This window comes from Sciurus vulgaris (genome assembly GCF_902686455.1).
Source record: "Sciurus vulgaris genome assembly, chromosome: 18".
Lineage (NCBI taxonomy): Eukaryota > Metazoa > Chordata > Mammalia > Rodentia > Sciuridae > Sciurus > Sciurus vulgaris.
Genome location: NC_136479.1, coordinates 128,972 through 144,385, shown reverse-complemented (window position 1 = coordinate 144,385; position 15,414 = coordinate 128,972). Strand labels below are relative to the sequence as shown.

Sequence of the window (15,414 nt, the reverse complement as noted above, 5' to 3'; positions counted from 1 at the left end):
GTCATTCTGCTTGCATTGACCCCCCCCCCCCCACTCCTGTCATAACTGTAGATGCAGCAGATGCTCCTCGGAAACAAAGGCACCAATCACTTCTCAAAGACCTGGGGGCTCTTCTTCTGTTCTTCTATTCTCTGGGATCTCTTGCATGCATGGCTCTCAATTTATTGCAATCATGCCTCTCTTATAGGTCTCCAAAACAGATCCGTCCCCGAAGAGGGAAGCGCCTACCATGATTCTTTTTAATGTGGTCTTCGCCCTGAGGGTGAGTGCTGGGTGGTAGCCTGGGAGGGGAGGAGGGTAGGGCAGGAAGCAACCCACTTCTGGTGAGTGTCATGACCGCGCAGATCGTGGTAGGCACTGCACTTGTCCTCCCTGGAGTGCAGGCAGATTCTGCCTTGTTGTGGCCCTCATAAAAATGACAATATTTATTTACCATTTCCAAGGGTCCAGGTTAGCGACATCTGGGGCACTGAAGCCTCACCTGCCGCTCAGTCTGCTCCTGGCTGCCATCCACATCCGTTGCGCTTTCACTCTCCAGAGAGACACCTGCACCCTTCCCAGTTTTTGCCCCTTCCTCTGCTCTGGCCCCAGGTTGGCAGGCTGCTGTCTGTTCTGTGGACTCCCTGCTGTTCTGCACACAGAGATCCTGCACCCGGGGCCTGGCCTCTGGCCTTGGTCCCATTGGTTCTGAAGTTCCCTGGTGTGTGAGCCTTTTTCTTTGTGGCTAGCACTGGTGCCTCGTGCCTAGACCACCCTTCAGCCATTGCTGGACATTTGTGGGTGGGGGTGTTTGGCTTTGATGAAGGATGCTGCTGGGGGTGTTCCTGTACACATTTTCATCCTCCTGGACACACCTGTGAGTGAAAGTTTGGGTCCTGTGGTACTTGTTGAGACTGAAGATTTCCGAACTCTATTCTGTAGCAGCTGTACCCTTTTCCATTCTCACCAGCAATGTGCAAGGGTTCCCACTTCTACACATTCTCACCAACACTCTTTGTTTTCCTCTTCCTTTCTTCCATTAAAACTAATTGTTTGTTTTTTCTTTTTCTTTTTGGTACTGGGTACTGAACCCAGGGGCACTCTACCACTGAGCCACATCCTCAGCCCTTTTGTATATTTTATTTAGTGACAGGGTCTCACTGAGTTGCTTAGTGCCTCGCTAAGTTGCTGAAGCTGGCTTTGAACTTGCTGTCCTCCTGCCTCACCCACAGGAGCTGCTGGAATTACAGGTGTACACCACCATGCCTGGCCTATCTTTATTTTGAGAGGGGTCTCACTAAGTTGCTGAAGCTGACTTTGAACTTGGATCCTCTTGCCTCAGCCTCCTGAGTAGGTGGGATCACAGGCGTGGCCATTGCACATGGCTAAGTCTGATTGTTTTTTAAGGCAGCTCCCAGTTCTTTCTGAGGTTGTTTCAGTGGTTACAGGAAATACCTTTGTCATAAACCTGTCAAAATGTAAGGGATCCAAATAAATAGAAAGGTACCCCTAGGTGAGAATTGACTTATTTATTTTTTGATACTGGGAACTAAACCCAAGGATGCTTAAGCACTGAACTACATCCCTACCTAGCTCTTTTCATTTTATTTTGAGACAGGGCCTTCCTATGGTGCTCAGGCTGGTCTTGGACTTGTGATCCTCCTACCACACAGGGAGCACACTTGTTTACCTTGAAAAGTTTTAGAACAACCCAACTAGAAAGAAGAGAATAGTCTGACAATTTCTCATGCCCGTCTCAGGACCCACAGCTGCTGCCTTTGCACTTGGCTCTTTTTCCACCCCCTATTTCATAGCAAGTCCTGACCTCATGACTACTTGTTCCTGCACACTTGTGAAGCCTTCTCTGCAATGTGGCCACCCACCTTGTGCCACAAAGTCATGTCTGCAGACCCTCCCCATGGCACATTGGTGTCTGTTAGCACTTGGTGCACTGGGACTCCTGAGTGCAGACTCGCTTTCCAGTTGGTCTCTGGTCTGGGGCGAGCCATCTCTGCCAACTCTTCCCTTTGTCCTGCACAGGTTCCACATCTGGAGCTGGCTCCCAGTGCAACCCTCAGGCTTGCTCTCTGCCTTTCTTTCCTCTAAATCGGAAGCTAAGTTTGAGGGCCAGGTTACATTGAAGACAAGAAGCCTGGTGGGTGATGCTGCCATGAACTGGGCACTGCTCTGAGAGCTCTGAGGCAGGCATGTGCCAGGCAGAGGACTTCTCACATGTCGCTGCACAGCTGGGCCCACAGGCGCCTCAGGTGCTGTCAAGACTGGATGGACAGGACCCAGATGTTGCAATTCAGGTCGTCAGCCTTACCTGGGCAACACTTGATCTGCACAGGAAGCCTCGGGGGGCCGGTGTGCCTTCTCTAGTGGCAGAGCGTTGTGCTCTTGGGGTGACTTGATGATGGGAGGGAGTGTCGTATGTCCAGGATCATTCTCCACCCCACTGCTTTGCTCTTGTGTTTTTACACAGATTCCGAGTGTCACAGGGCAATTGCTTATGCCCTGTGAATTGGCCCTCTAGATCAGGGACTGTTAAGAGGCACTAGGGGAGGGCAGTGTGCCTCTCTGTGAGTCTGCCTAGGTGCAGTCTGGATCCACGGGAGTCTGGGATCATGCAGGTGAACCAAGTGCTAACCCTGGGTCTCTGCCCCGCACCTGGCTGTGAGCCCAGAGGTCCGGCCCGGCCTGCTGTTACCAGGAGGTCCTAATCGGGGGCACCACCTGTCCCATGCTGTCCCTCCACTTCCCCAGGCTGATTCAGCACTGCTGTTGGTCTCCAGAACCACCAGGTCATGCTTGGCCCGGTTATCTGCTCTCCAGAGCTGGTCCACAGGCCCCACAGCTGTGCACTCCACCCTGGGCCTGGGCGGATACACCTGCCTGGCCAGCTGTGGCCCCTGATAGCTTCCGGAGGGGCAGGGTCCACTTCTGTTCCCGAAGCCTCCTCATCTCATCAGCATGGGTGCAGAAGAAGCCCTGGGCAGGGCCTGGGCAGGGGCCTGCGGGTCTTTTTGTTAGCTGGGGAGAGCTGGAAGAGTTATCCATACTGTGTGCCCTGTTGTAATGTGGCCAGGCATGTCCGGTATGCTCAATAGGACAGTGCTGAAGGTGGACACTTGCAGGGCTTTGTCAAGGCAGGCTCTGAGTGCTTCATGTGTCTGATTCCTACACTTGGTCCTCATTGAGGGAGTTGCTGTTGTCCCTTCTTAGATGAGGACCTGCCACCCAGGGTCACACAGCAGGTGGGTGGAATCTGCCCTTAGCCACAGCCTGCTTTTCTTACCATCCTGGCATGGTAAGATGTGTGTGGAGCCCTCTCTATGCAGCCATCTATGCAACCCTCCCAAGAGTAAGGAATGGGGACTGGCATTTCTGGAGAGGCACAGGAAATCTCTGGCAGTGATGGCCTCCAGAGAGGCACCTGGGGAGAGGAGTGGAGAGAAGGCTTCTTTCATGGTTTACATTTTTTTTTTTTTTTCCTTCTTCTTGGCACTGGGGATGGAACCCAGGGACGTTTAACCACTGAACTGCACCCCATACCTTTTTATTTTATTTTGAGACAGGGTCTTGCTAAGTTGCTGAGGCTAGCTTCAAACTTGGGATCCTTCTGTGTAAGCCTTCAGGTAGCTGGAAGGACAGGCAAGTGCTACTGTTACTGGCCTATTACTTCATTTGCACCTGTGTGCAGGTTTGGATGTGTGTGGCTTCTCTCCTGCAGGCCAATGCTGACCCTTCGGTGATCAACTGTCTGCATACCCTGTCCCGGCGCATTGCCACGGTGCTGCAGCACGAGGAGCGCCGCTGCCAGTACCTCACTCGGGAGGCCAAGCTGATCCTGGCACTGCAGGATGAGGTGTCCGCCATGGCTGATGGTGCGCAGCAGTGAGCGTGGTCTGGGCTGGCTGACGGCATCTCCTGGTGTGGCTAGCTCCAGGTCTTCCAACCCAGCATGGTCAGAGCACTCGGGCGCTTGCAGTCGCTGGGCTTGCAGTGCACTCACTGGGTGTGGCTGAGAAGGTGCTCACGGCAGCCTGTGCCACAGGGACTGTCCCTTTTTTGTAGAGGAGCTGTCTGGGCTTAACATCGGGCAGGCGAGCCCCAGGGCACAGGAAGACTCCTCAATGGTCTTGTTCATAAGTCCACTTTCCCGAATGGATGTGCCCAAACTGACTTCCCAACTGGAAGGATTCCCTTCCCCCCGTGTGCTGCCGTAGAATCACCCTTCAGGTAGCACCTCAGCCTGGCCCTGCCCCTGCTAGTCCTGTGGTCTTGGGGTGCAAGTTGGGGAGGGGCTGGCGGGAATTCCAGTCTTGAGGTGAGCGGTTTCTATTCTTTGCTTTTGGCCAAGCTGAAGGAGGATTTAACTGAGTTATGCACTAACCAGTTATCAAAAATAGTATTTGCTGGCAGGCCCCCATGTAACTTTTGGTGTACCCACAGTGCTAAGCCATGGGGTACTTGATATCAAGCTCCACCCCTTTTCCTAAGGTTTGCAGCTCATTTGGAAGACACAGGAGAACAGAGCTGCAGTCAGGCTTAGCCTTGGTAGCTCCGAGTAGAGTCGGTCACTGTCGTGCACAGGCCAGCAGCAAGAGCAGCCCAGACTGCAGTGCACTTTTACTCACTGTTTGAAAAGTGTCTGTCAAAACTTGTGATGTAGGGCAGGGCACCTGGCGTATGCATATCATCCCAGCGACTCAGGAGACTGAGGCAGGGGGATGGCATGTTCAAGGCCAACATCAGCAACTTAATGAGAGCCTGTCTCAGAATGAAAAAGGGGTGGGGTGCGGTTTAGTGATTAAGCATCCCTGGGTTCAATCCCTGGTACCCAAAATAAGTAAGTAAGCTGCATCAGCATATGTGTGTGAGGGGAGGGGCCTGGACGCACTGGTCAGCAAGGCAGGTGGTCTGGCAGTGCAAGGCACAGGCCTTTGAGAGAGGTCAGAGGTTGTGGGGCTAGTGGGTTCCATGTGAAGTGATAGGAAAACAGCCTGTGTTCAGCTCACAGGGACACAGGTTTTATGAGAAGCAGGGAGTTCCTGATGAATGATCTGAAGTGACCCTGGAGTATTGGACTTTTCCAAAGGTGCTTCCTGTCCAGCCCGTGCACAGTTCCTTACTGTGGAAGCTCTGAAATCTTCTGTGTTGTGATCATTGCAGCAGATGAGGGTCCGCAGTCCCCGTTCCATCACATCCTGCCCAAGTGCAAGCTGGCCAGGGACCTCAAGGAAGCCTACGACAGGTAGGCAGGTGGGCATTCTCACTGAGTCCCCAGTTCTGGACACTGTTCTGGTGTTTGGCTGCTGACGCTCCACTGAGACTGGAGCGAGAGCACCAGAAGGGATGAGTGTGTGGCCACTCTTGTGAGAAGTGACCTTGGTAGCCATTTCAGATGATAGTGCCTTTGCTAAGTAGCATGCACCCAGCTGGAGCATTCCCCTCTAGACTCTCCCGAACACAGAAAGCTAGCCAGGAGTCGTGTGTGAGAGTGGGACACTAGAGTTCTGGCCCCACTTTGGTTTCTTCACCCATGAAGAAACTGACTCAGCAGATAGAGGTGGATGGGCCTGGCTGTGCTCTTCCCTACTCTGGGAGAGTCTGAGGGCAGCAAGCACTTGGGTCTCCAGGGAAACCTGCACCATCTGATTACATGGGTGACTGAGCACCAGCTCTATTAAACGTGGACAAGCATAAAGTCCATTTCTTCTTCAAGGTCCTCTGTCTGACCACTGCTCCTGTGGCTCCAAGTAACTCCCTGGCTCTGAAGCGGCTGCTAGATGTGTGGGCCCAACTGCCACCCCTCTGGAGCTTTGCCTTCCTGCAGCTTCCACTCTCATGCTGCCTTGGCACTGCAGGGCCACACAGTGCTGGCACAGTACCCGGCAGGTGTCCCCTGGTGCAAACTTTTTGTGCAGCACAGGTGGGTCTGGGGCCTCTGCCTGCCGTGCGGTTGCAGCCTCCTGTCTCCCCTTCCTTTGCTCGCCTGTTTCCCCACATTTTCCTGCCTTGTGTCTGCCTGGGTGCCCTAGGCCCTTGTGCTTTGCTGCCTCCTGGTGAACCTGCCCTCTCCATGGGTTCCCCTCCAGTGCTGTGGCTGGTGAGCAGCTGTGGTTTATGTGGTGTCCTGAGTTCTTTTTTGTTTTTTTGGTACTAGAGATTGAACCCAGGGGCACTCTACCACTGAGCCACATCCCCAGCCCTTTTTTGTATTTTATTTAGAGACAGGGTCTCACTGAGTTGCTTGGCACCTCGCTATATTGCTGAGGCTGGCTTTGAACTTGCCGTCCTCTTGTCTCAGCCTCCTGAACCATTGGGATTATAGGTGTGCACCACTGTGCCCAGCTCCCTGTATTCTTTACTTGGCTGCTGTGACGTGTGCTGCTCAGTCATCTGCAGGTGTCATTTTGTGCTTGTGCCTCTGTCCCTGAGGTAGTTCCTGGAAAGCATCACATGTGGTTGGTGCAGCTCCTCTGGGGTGTGTGCCTTGAATTGCACTCCTGTCAGCAGTGTGCCAAGCACCTCTCCCTGTATTTGCCAGGGAGCTTAGTGAATTTTTCATTTTAACTGATGGAGAGGTGGAGGGTGGTTCTGTGGTCTGCTCTATCTTGACGCATTTGTGAGTCTCTTCACACATTTGAACCATCTGCATTTTCTTTCTTTTTTTTTTTTTAATTTTTTTACCTTTATTTTATTTATTCATTTTTATGTGGTGCTGAGAATTGAACCCAGTGCCTCACACGTGCTAGGCAAGTGCTCTACCACTGAGCTACAACCCCAGCCCTGCATTTTCATTTCTGAATGCTCTTTAGATCCCTCACCCACCTTTCTGTCAGGAAATGCAGGTTCCTTCGTGGAGGGAAGTTACTGTGCTCTCTGTGACCCCGTTGGACTTGTCCTTCTGTCTCCTGGTGACCTCTGGGTGTGGGCCACCCTGGGTCAGAGGACTTCAGAGCAGCCTCAAGCAACCATTGCCAAGTGACTGCTTCAGTTTGTGGTCCTCCCACCCTGCAGAGCTCAGTGCTGCCTCGATCCTGACCTAGAGCAGGACTTTTGAGGCCCTGGTAGTCCATGTTTCACACTGATGTTTACTCTGTAGCAAGAGAATGACTGCCCTTTGGTCTTGAATTGGCTGAGTTGAAGATCCCTTCCTTGGAAATTGTTGGCTTATTCTGCATGGGAATCTGGAAGCCTCCAACCTGGGATTGAAGCACAGGCAAACCTGTGGCTTCTGTTTCTAGAGAAGGAAGGGAAGTGGTTTCTTAGGTTTGAACTGGGGGTTTGGAAGTTGTCCACCAATTGCTTATGCCACTGCACTGCAGTGCCATAGCTCAGAGCGTCAGTGGCCTGGTCACTTGGCGGGCAAAGTTTTGAGGAGCATAAGCATTCAGGGTTCAGGTGAGGAATGCTCAGCACTGGTGTTTTTCCCCTGACCAGGCACCCTGTGTGTTAGTGTCTGGATTATCATGTTCTCTCATGTGAACTCCCATCCACTACTGGGAATTCTGGCCCTGAGTCCTACTTCAGGGATGTTGGAGCTGCAGTTCTCTTGTAGAAGTTCCCACCCCTGTGTAGTGCTGGCATAGCTCTGGAATTGCCTAAGAGTCCTCTGGCCTGTGGCCTGCAGCCTACCGTCCATCCTCATCTGACCAGGTCCATGGTGGATCTCGAGGCCCAGAGGAGAGGCTGAGTGTGTAGTATCAACCAGGTAGCTGAGAACACAACTCCTTTCTTCTAACAGTGACCTTCTGCCAAATCCCGGGGAAAGATTTTCTCAGAGCGGAATTGAGAGACAAAGCTTAATGAGATTGGGGATCTGACTGGGTCTTTTTAAAGGAATTGCTCCTGAGTTGATGTTTTCTTTTAAAGCTAGAGTTGTGGTATGACTCAGTAGCCTGGTCACCCTGTCCCCTGGGACCTGGTGTGCCTGTGAATGTAGGCTGAGAATGTGGCTCCCTCAGAAGCCCGCCCTGACTGTTCCAGCATGTGTTTCTGGGTGGAGGACCATGACCTCAGTGACAGTGTCTCCCTCGTTTGTGTGACCACTGTGTTCCTACCCCAGGATGGCAGGGACATCCCTTTGGTAACAGCCCGCATGCCTAGCTTGTGGAGGAACCCTGCTCTTGGTGGAAGGAACCTAGAACAGCAGAAGGAACAGTGACGTGGAAGTATCCTATGGAGTTCTCTCAGGACCTGGAAGGTCAGAGCCTGGGGACACTCTGGGGCTTGGCCAGACAGGTGGCACAAGGCATTGAGCCTAACACTGCTGGCTTCCAGAGCAAGGCTGGCCTGTGGATGTGAGTGCTCTGAGTCACAGTCCGTATTTCCTGTGCATGGGCTTCTGCATGACATTCCCAGGTGGGCTCTTGCTGTGCACCTGTACTTCTTGGATTGCACGGTGCCCCCCACATGGAGCAAAGCTCAGCCCGAGTATGGGTCCAGAGGACGCAGTGCTTGGGATCACCACAGTTCTCTGTCCTATGGTGGGAACATGACCAGAATGAGACCAGAAAGCAGCCTTTCAGTTATTAGCTAAAGGTTAGGAACTGGCATCCTCTTCCAGACGCTGAAGCATGAAGGGGGTGGATTGGCTCATGCACGCCCATTTTGGGTGTGGAAGATAACATGTCACCTCTGTACAGTCATCGCATGGGATATGGGGCAGAAGCATCTATCTCCCCTTGCAGACTGGGCTGGGCCCTCCTGGCGGTGTGGGTACTGGATAAGCCTGGGGCACCATGTTTTCAGCCAGACCATTAAACACTCTGCAAATAAAAGTACAAGCTGAGCAGCAAACTTTTCGGGACCCAGATCCTGGGTCTGGTCTTGAAACTGTGGGCTTTAAAACCAGGGGCAAACCTTTCTTTTTCCTCCTCCTGGCAGACTTCACTGAGGCTCCTGACTCCCTGGAGCTGGAGGCCAGTATCCAAGGCCCTTTCCAAGGACCGCTGTCCCCTGGCTACTGTAGAGCTTTGTCTTGGGTGCTCCTGGCCATGGCACTGTGCCCCATGCTGCAGAGCTTGGAACTTGTTAGTCTGAAATGAGCAGCTTCAGTGCCTGGTGTTTATAGGGGTATGGCTGCAGGCCAGGCAAGCAGGTGCTCAGGAGAGTGGAGTGGAGTCCATGTGGAAAGCAGGGCACCCAGGAGGAGCAGGCCCCATGCCATCAGCAGCGTGAGGTGACCAAACCTTGTGTCCGTGTTTCTTTCCATCCACAGTGGACACTTGCTGGCTCTTCCCGCCCAGGCCCCTGCTCCACTCAGGTCTGCACCCTCCTCTCCTCCTGTCCTGTAGCTCTCTAGTGCTTCTCACAACTTGCTTACGGTTCGTCTTCCTCAGTGCCACTGAGTGTGAGCCCCCCACGCCCAGGGCCATAAGAGGTTCTGTCCTCTGAACCCAAGTGTGGCGGATGGTGCTTGGATCCTCGGGACCTGTCAGGTGGTTGTCGGCTGAGCTCCTTGGCAGAGCAGGAAACAGCAGTGTTTGAAGTGGTAGGAGTCTTGGCGTTCAATTCTGATTCTTGGCCAGGAGCCACTGTAAGCTACTCTGGAGATTGAGGCAGGAGGAGCCCGTGTTCAAGGCCAGCCTGAGCAACTTAGGGAGACCCTGTCTCAGAATGAAAAATAAGAAGGACCAAGGGTGTAGCTCAGTGAATGAGTGACCTAGGTTCAATCCTCAGTACCACTAAAAAGAAAAGAAAGAAAAAAGAAATAGAAGAACTTTTTACTTTCACCGTCTGACCACCATTGAAATGGAGGAGCCTGGCCAGTAGTTCCTATGGAGCTGGTCACTGTGTGGCCCATTGTTTTCCTTGTCACTTCTCTCTCCTGCTCATGTGGACACCAAGATCCTAACTGTCACTTACTGAAGTTAAGCAGCTAACCTGCGTCCCCTGGCACGTCTCACACAGTGTCATCCTGGTTCCTTAAGAGGCCAGGCTGTTCCTCAGGGTTTGACATGAATGTTCTACGCCACAAAAACCTTGACTGAAAAGGGGTCAGCTCTGAGAGCCTTCATCTGCTCAGAAACACCTGGTTAGGCCCCAGTGCTAGAAGAAACCGAGAATGGTGCTCTCTGGAACCCTGGGTCCTTTCCCAAATCTTTTTTTCCCCTGACTTTGGTACTGAGAGACCAAAGGGCTCTACCCCTGGTTCCTTTTTTAATTTTAAGACAGGGTCTAAGTTGCCCAGGCTGGCCTTGAACTTGTGATCCTCCTGCCTCAGCCTCCTGAGTTGCTGGGGTGACAGGTATGGATGGCCACCATACGCATCTCCCCAAATCTTGATGCTCATTAAACTCTCTCGTATGTTTCTCCCTGAGGACCTGCGAACCAGCTTTCACTGTCTGTGCTCAGCCCAGCCTGTGGCTCTCACCCCTGCACCCTGAGGAAGGGCAGGCAGGGTTGTTTGAGAACCCTGGGGTGCTGTGCAGTAAGGAGGTAGTTGGTGTTGGCTGGGATCCTGGTTGGTGGTTGGGGTCAGAGATGTGTCCTGTCTTCTTCCTGTGTTCTGGTTCCCCATTGCCTATTCCCCATTTGAGAGTATGAAGATTTATTTTTGCATTTGAAACTCATGACCACAGTTGACCAGCCCTTTGGGGGAACCTGAGAGTGAAGCCTGGGCTGTTGTTCTGTTGCTTCAGGCTTTAGGGATGAGACTGTAAGAATGTTCTGCAGGTGCCAGGAGGGGTTGTGGGGCTGCTTCCCCACCAGCCATCTCTGCACTAGATGCCTGTGTGTCCCAGAGTGCTGAGGTGCTTTGTGTATTCTGACCTGGGGCAGGTGGAGCTTCCTACCCCTCCTGGAGCTGCTGACCTGCTCCATACTTAGCCATCTGGCATGTCTTGTGGGAGCTAGGACCATCAGAGCAGGTCAGGAGTGATGGGAAACGCACTTCTTGGCTACTGTCCTGGGTCGAAACAGGATGGAGGGAGGCCCTGTCTCGGCAAGTGGTGTGGAGACATGCCCTGAGCTTTGCTCCTGTTTGAGAGCTGAGTTATTCCATAGAGGGACACAGGAGGCCCATTGGCTTCCAGCCCAGTCAGGTCAGAATGGGATGCAGAAGCATCTTCCCCTCCCAGGCCCTGACACATCCACCACTAGTACTTTCTAGGAGCCTTGACAACCCCTCTCCTATTCACCTCTTGGGACACAGGCTGCACCTGCCTGGCAAACCCATGAGAGCCAGTACCAGGTATTCAGGGCAGGTCCCCTCTCAGAATGGACATGCTTTGTGTGCCAGGTGGGCAGGCAGGGGGCCCTAGAGGTAGAAGAGGCTTCCGTTAAACTCTGGTAGGCTGAGTGGTCGACAGACACCTCTTTTCTAGTGAGAGCTGCATTTGTGTGAGTTCCTAACAAGCTTTCTAGCATGCACTACATCTGAAAAGATACTTTCTGGCCCATAGGGTTTCCCCCTGTAGTTTCCTCCACCCAGGAGGGCAATGTACTGGGGCCATACCTTGTGTGGTGCTGTGATCTGTACATGTCCCTAGATTGTGGCTGTGTGAACAGTCCTGGTGTCCACTCTTTGCAGCCTGTGCACGTCTGGTGTGGTGCGACTCCACATCAACAGCTGGCTGGAAGTGAGCTTCTGCCTACCGCACAAGATCCACTATGCTGCCTCCAGTCTGATCCCCCCTGAGGCCATTGAGCGGAGCCTGAAAGCCATCCGGTGAGAGCCTTTCCCTGTGGTTACCACCCAAAGCTTTGCTGATGACTTGTTCCAAACATTCTCTAAGTTAGGTGTGGTGGTGCGTGCCTGTAATACCAGGGACTGGGAGGCTGAGGGAGGAGGTTTGCAAGTTCAAAACCAGTTCTAGCAATTTAGTGATTTAGCAAGACCTTGTCTCAAAAACCAAACCAAACCAAAACAAAAGCAAAAAACAAAAACCCCCAAATTATTTTCTTGGTGTGGTGTGATGCAGGTAATCCCAGCTACTTGGGTGCTTAGTGAGACCCTATCTCAAAAATTTTAAATTAGTAAATAGGGCTAGGGGCGTAGTTCAATGGTAGTAGAGCACCCCTGAGTTCAATCCCTGTTACCGCCAAAAAAGAAAAAAAAAATATTTTCCTCTTCTTGTCATAAAAGTTTGCAGGTAGAGCTCTGCTATTAGTGAAACATGATTTTGTGTCCAGTTCTGTCCAGAAATGACCCCTCCTCCCTCCCCTGGGCCTCCCAGCCAGCCTGGGTGGAGTGGGCCTAGGTGGGGTGTGTGGATGAGCATGGGGAAGAGCCTTGGCCAGGGCAGATGTCATCTCATCATGACATCTACTCAGTGGTCCTGGGAGTCAGGCATCATGGATCCCAGCTTCTCGACTGCATTGATTTCCTGTAAGGGGAGAACTAGACCCAGTCTTCCAGCATATGCATACATGTACACACACCAAGTCCCCTGTTTCCTTGAGTATCGTCTGAGTAGTAAAAAGAAACCTGGGGGCTGCAGGTGTGGCTCTGTGGTGGAGCCCTTGCCTAGCCTATGTGAGGCCTGGGTTTGATCCCCAGCACAACAAAAGGAGGAGGAAAGAAACCTAGTGCTAAGGTTATAGCTTAGTGATAGAATGTACCTTGTATGCAGTCCCAGCACTGCAAAAAAAGACAGAAAGAAAGAAAGAAAAAGGGAAATCTGGACATATTCCTTAATGTTTGGAACCAAAACATGCCCCCCCCCCAACCCAATCAGTGCCCTGAGTGATGCCTTCCCTCCAGTCCTTGCTGAACATATGTAGGTAGTTCTGTTCACAGTTGCTTTTCCCGCCTTTGAGACCATTCCCTTAGGAAAGATTCTGTGATTCGTTCGATCAGCAAACCTGTACTGGTACCCCAGAGGTGGGGTATGGAGTTAATTGTTGAGGCCCACCTAAGTTTTGCTCCATTTTGTTTTCTCCCAAGGGCAGCAGTGGTCCTTGCAGATTTTTATGAAGTCCCCAGGACACTGCTGCCCTGCTCTTTGGTTCCTCCCTCACCTTTCCTCTTCACAGTTCAGTGTGCTCTGGGTGCCTGCCTGGTGCAGGGGCCCTGCGATTTGCACACCTACTGACGTGACTTTGCTCCCCAGCCCCTACCATGCCTTGCTGCTGCTCAGTGATGAGAAGTCCCTGTTGAGTGAGCTCCCCGTCGACTGTTCCCCAGCTCTGGTGCGGGTGATCAAGACCACGTCTGCTGTGAAGAACCTGCAGCAGCTAGCCCAGGATGCTGACCTGGCTTTGCTGCAGGTAGGGCCTGGGGAACTTGGATTTCATGCAGAACAGGCAGACCCTGAGTGGTGGTGGGAGGCACCCGGAAAGCAGGTTGCTCACCATATTGAATCCCAGGTTTTCTGTCTAGTTGAGAGCTACTGCATGACCTGCCCTGACTAGGCCAATTCCTGGGGTGGCTTGAGGTTCTGGGTCTGAGTCTGACCTAGGTTTAGGGTTGACTTCTTTGGTCTCTAGTGTGAGGGAAGGGAGGTGAGCTATGGGAGACAGGAGGGAGAAACAGCACTGGGCAGAGACCTGGAAGACAGGACCCAAGCTGGCTCTGTGGGGGGTGGCACATAGTGCACCAGCGCACAGAAGTCTCCCAGAGACACATGAACAAGCACAGGGGTGGGAGGGCAGAAGCATGCACACAGGCCTGCCACGTCAAGAGCCAGGGCCTGAGCCGTGGCCCTTGTTCTGTTCCTTGTTTGTACGAGATGCCACCCTCTCGCTGGTCTATGCACTGTGAGGAGGGCCCAGCTGCTGATGGCGTGGCCTTGCCAGGGCTGAGTGCCATCCAGGTGACAAGCCTGAAGGCAGGACCAAGAGTGCCTGTGGGTGGTGATGTGCATCATATGGCCACCAGGGGGCAGCCAAGGCTAAGGCTGGGCCACAGGGGCCCAGCAGGCCCAGGTTCCTAGCTCAGTTTGGGCCTGTGAAGCTCAGGCAGGATGCCTTGCTGGTGGCCTTTGCTGCTTATTTCTGTTTTTTCCCAAAGAAGCACTTCAGATTCTCTTTGGGTGAGTCTGGGTGTGCTCTGTGTGCCTATACCTTCATCTGCTCTGCTGGAGCACAGCTGGAGTCTGGCTTTGTGTTTCACTCTGGCCTCCTGGACTGGACAGGACCCACTAGCCCACATGGCCTCCTCACCATTCCCACACCTGCAGGCTGAGGCCAGGGTGGGGATGGCCGAGTGTTTGCAGACCCTGTTGCAAGTGCCGAAGGAGCCGGCCACTGCATCTTCACTGTGCGGTGCTGGCGCCTCGGCCTTTCCTGTGGGAGCCCTGAGGGCTCAGCCTGCCAGCCTCTGAGCGGGCACCGTGCCCCCAGGTGGCTCTAGCCTCGTGCGGAGCCTCTTCCTCAGGTGTGAATGTCACAGTGATCAGCATCACTCATGCTGTGTCTTAGTGCAATTGCATTCAGTTTGTTTACAGTAAAATCAGTGTATTTTTACTCAGCTGGCACAGTGGCCACACCTGTAACCCCAGAGACATCGGACGGAGGCTGAGGTTGGAGGATTGCAAGTTCTAGGCCAGCCTGGGCAACCTAGTGAGACTGTGTCTCAAAATAAAAGATAAAAAGGACTGGGGATGTTGCTCAGTGGAAAAGCACCCCTGATTTCAATCCCCAGTGCCAATAAACAAGTTAATTAATGAACATATTCTCTTGAAAATCGAAATATTATAGAAATCAAAGACAGAAAGAGGAAAAAGTCCCTATAATCTCATATTCCAGAACCTGTAGATCCCTCTAGTTTTTATGTAAGTGCCTAAATTTTTATTATTTTTTCTAAACTATTTTTTATTTTCTGAGATGTGTCTGTATGTATTGCCCAGGATCTTGAAATCCTGGACTCAAAGGGTCCTCCTGTTTTGGCTCCCTGAGTATCTGGGACTATAGATGCATGTCACCACGCCCTGCAAAAAAGCACATGATTTTGGAATAGAGTTAGGATCACATTGTATATTATTTGTTTTTTGCAGTACTGGGAATTGAACCCTATCACTAAGCCGACCCCTAGCCCTTTTTATTTTTAATTTTGAAACAGGGACTCACTATGTTGCCCAGGCTGGCTTCAAACTTGTTATCCTCCTGCCTCAGCCTCCTGAATGTATGATCCTTGTGACTGGCTGAATATTGACCCTCACAGAGCTCCATCCTAACGCCAGGAGCTGTGGGTGTGGCCTTTTGTGGGACTTCACAGATATTAGAATGCTAAGGATCTCGAGATGGGAAGGTTTTCCAGGTGGACCCGAAATGCAGTCACAAGGGCCCTACTAAGCAGAGTGACCATGGAGCCACCAGCTGAGGGACGCTGGCAGCTGGAGGAGGCAAGGGCAGATTCTCTCCTGAGGTCCAGAGGGAGTGCTGCTCGGTTCTGGCCCTGTGACTTCTAGCCTCTAGCATGGTGCTCGTACTGCTTGTGGAGGTGGTCTTGAAGGAGAGACCAGGCCAGCTGCTGCAGGCAGA

General features: G+C 52.5%; 1 protein-coding gene across 10 annotated transcripts in view; it reads left to right on the top strand.

The window, feature by feature from the left end:
* The window catches only part of NPRL3 (NPR3 like, GATOR1 complex subunit), a 172,181-nt gene that overhangs the window by 150,993 nt on the left and 5,774 nt on the right, over positions 1-15,414 (top strand). For 9 of the 10 annotated variants that reach the window (XM_079121848.1, XM_079121851.1, XM_079121846.1 and 6 more), the window contains 5 exons: positions 188-262; positions 3,713-3,866; positions 5,155-5,236; positions 11,522-11,659; positions 13,044-13,200. In XM_079121848.1, the coding sequence (XP_078977974.1) occupies positions 188-262; positions 3,713-3,866; positions 5,155-5,236; positions 11,522-11,659; positions 13,044-13,200 (606 nt within the window). The remainder of the gene's footprint in view (positions 1-187; positions 263-3,712; positions 3,867-5,154; positions 5,237-11,521; positions 11,660-13,043; positions 13,201-15,414) is intronic. The other variant, XM_079121849.1, reaches the window with a different exon arrangement.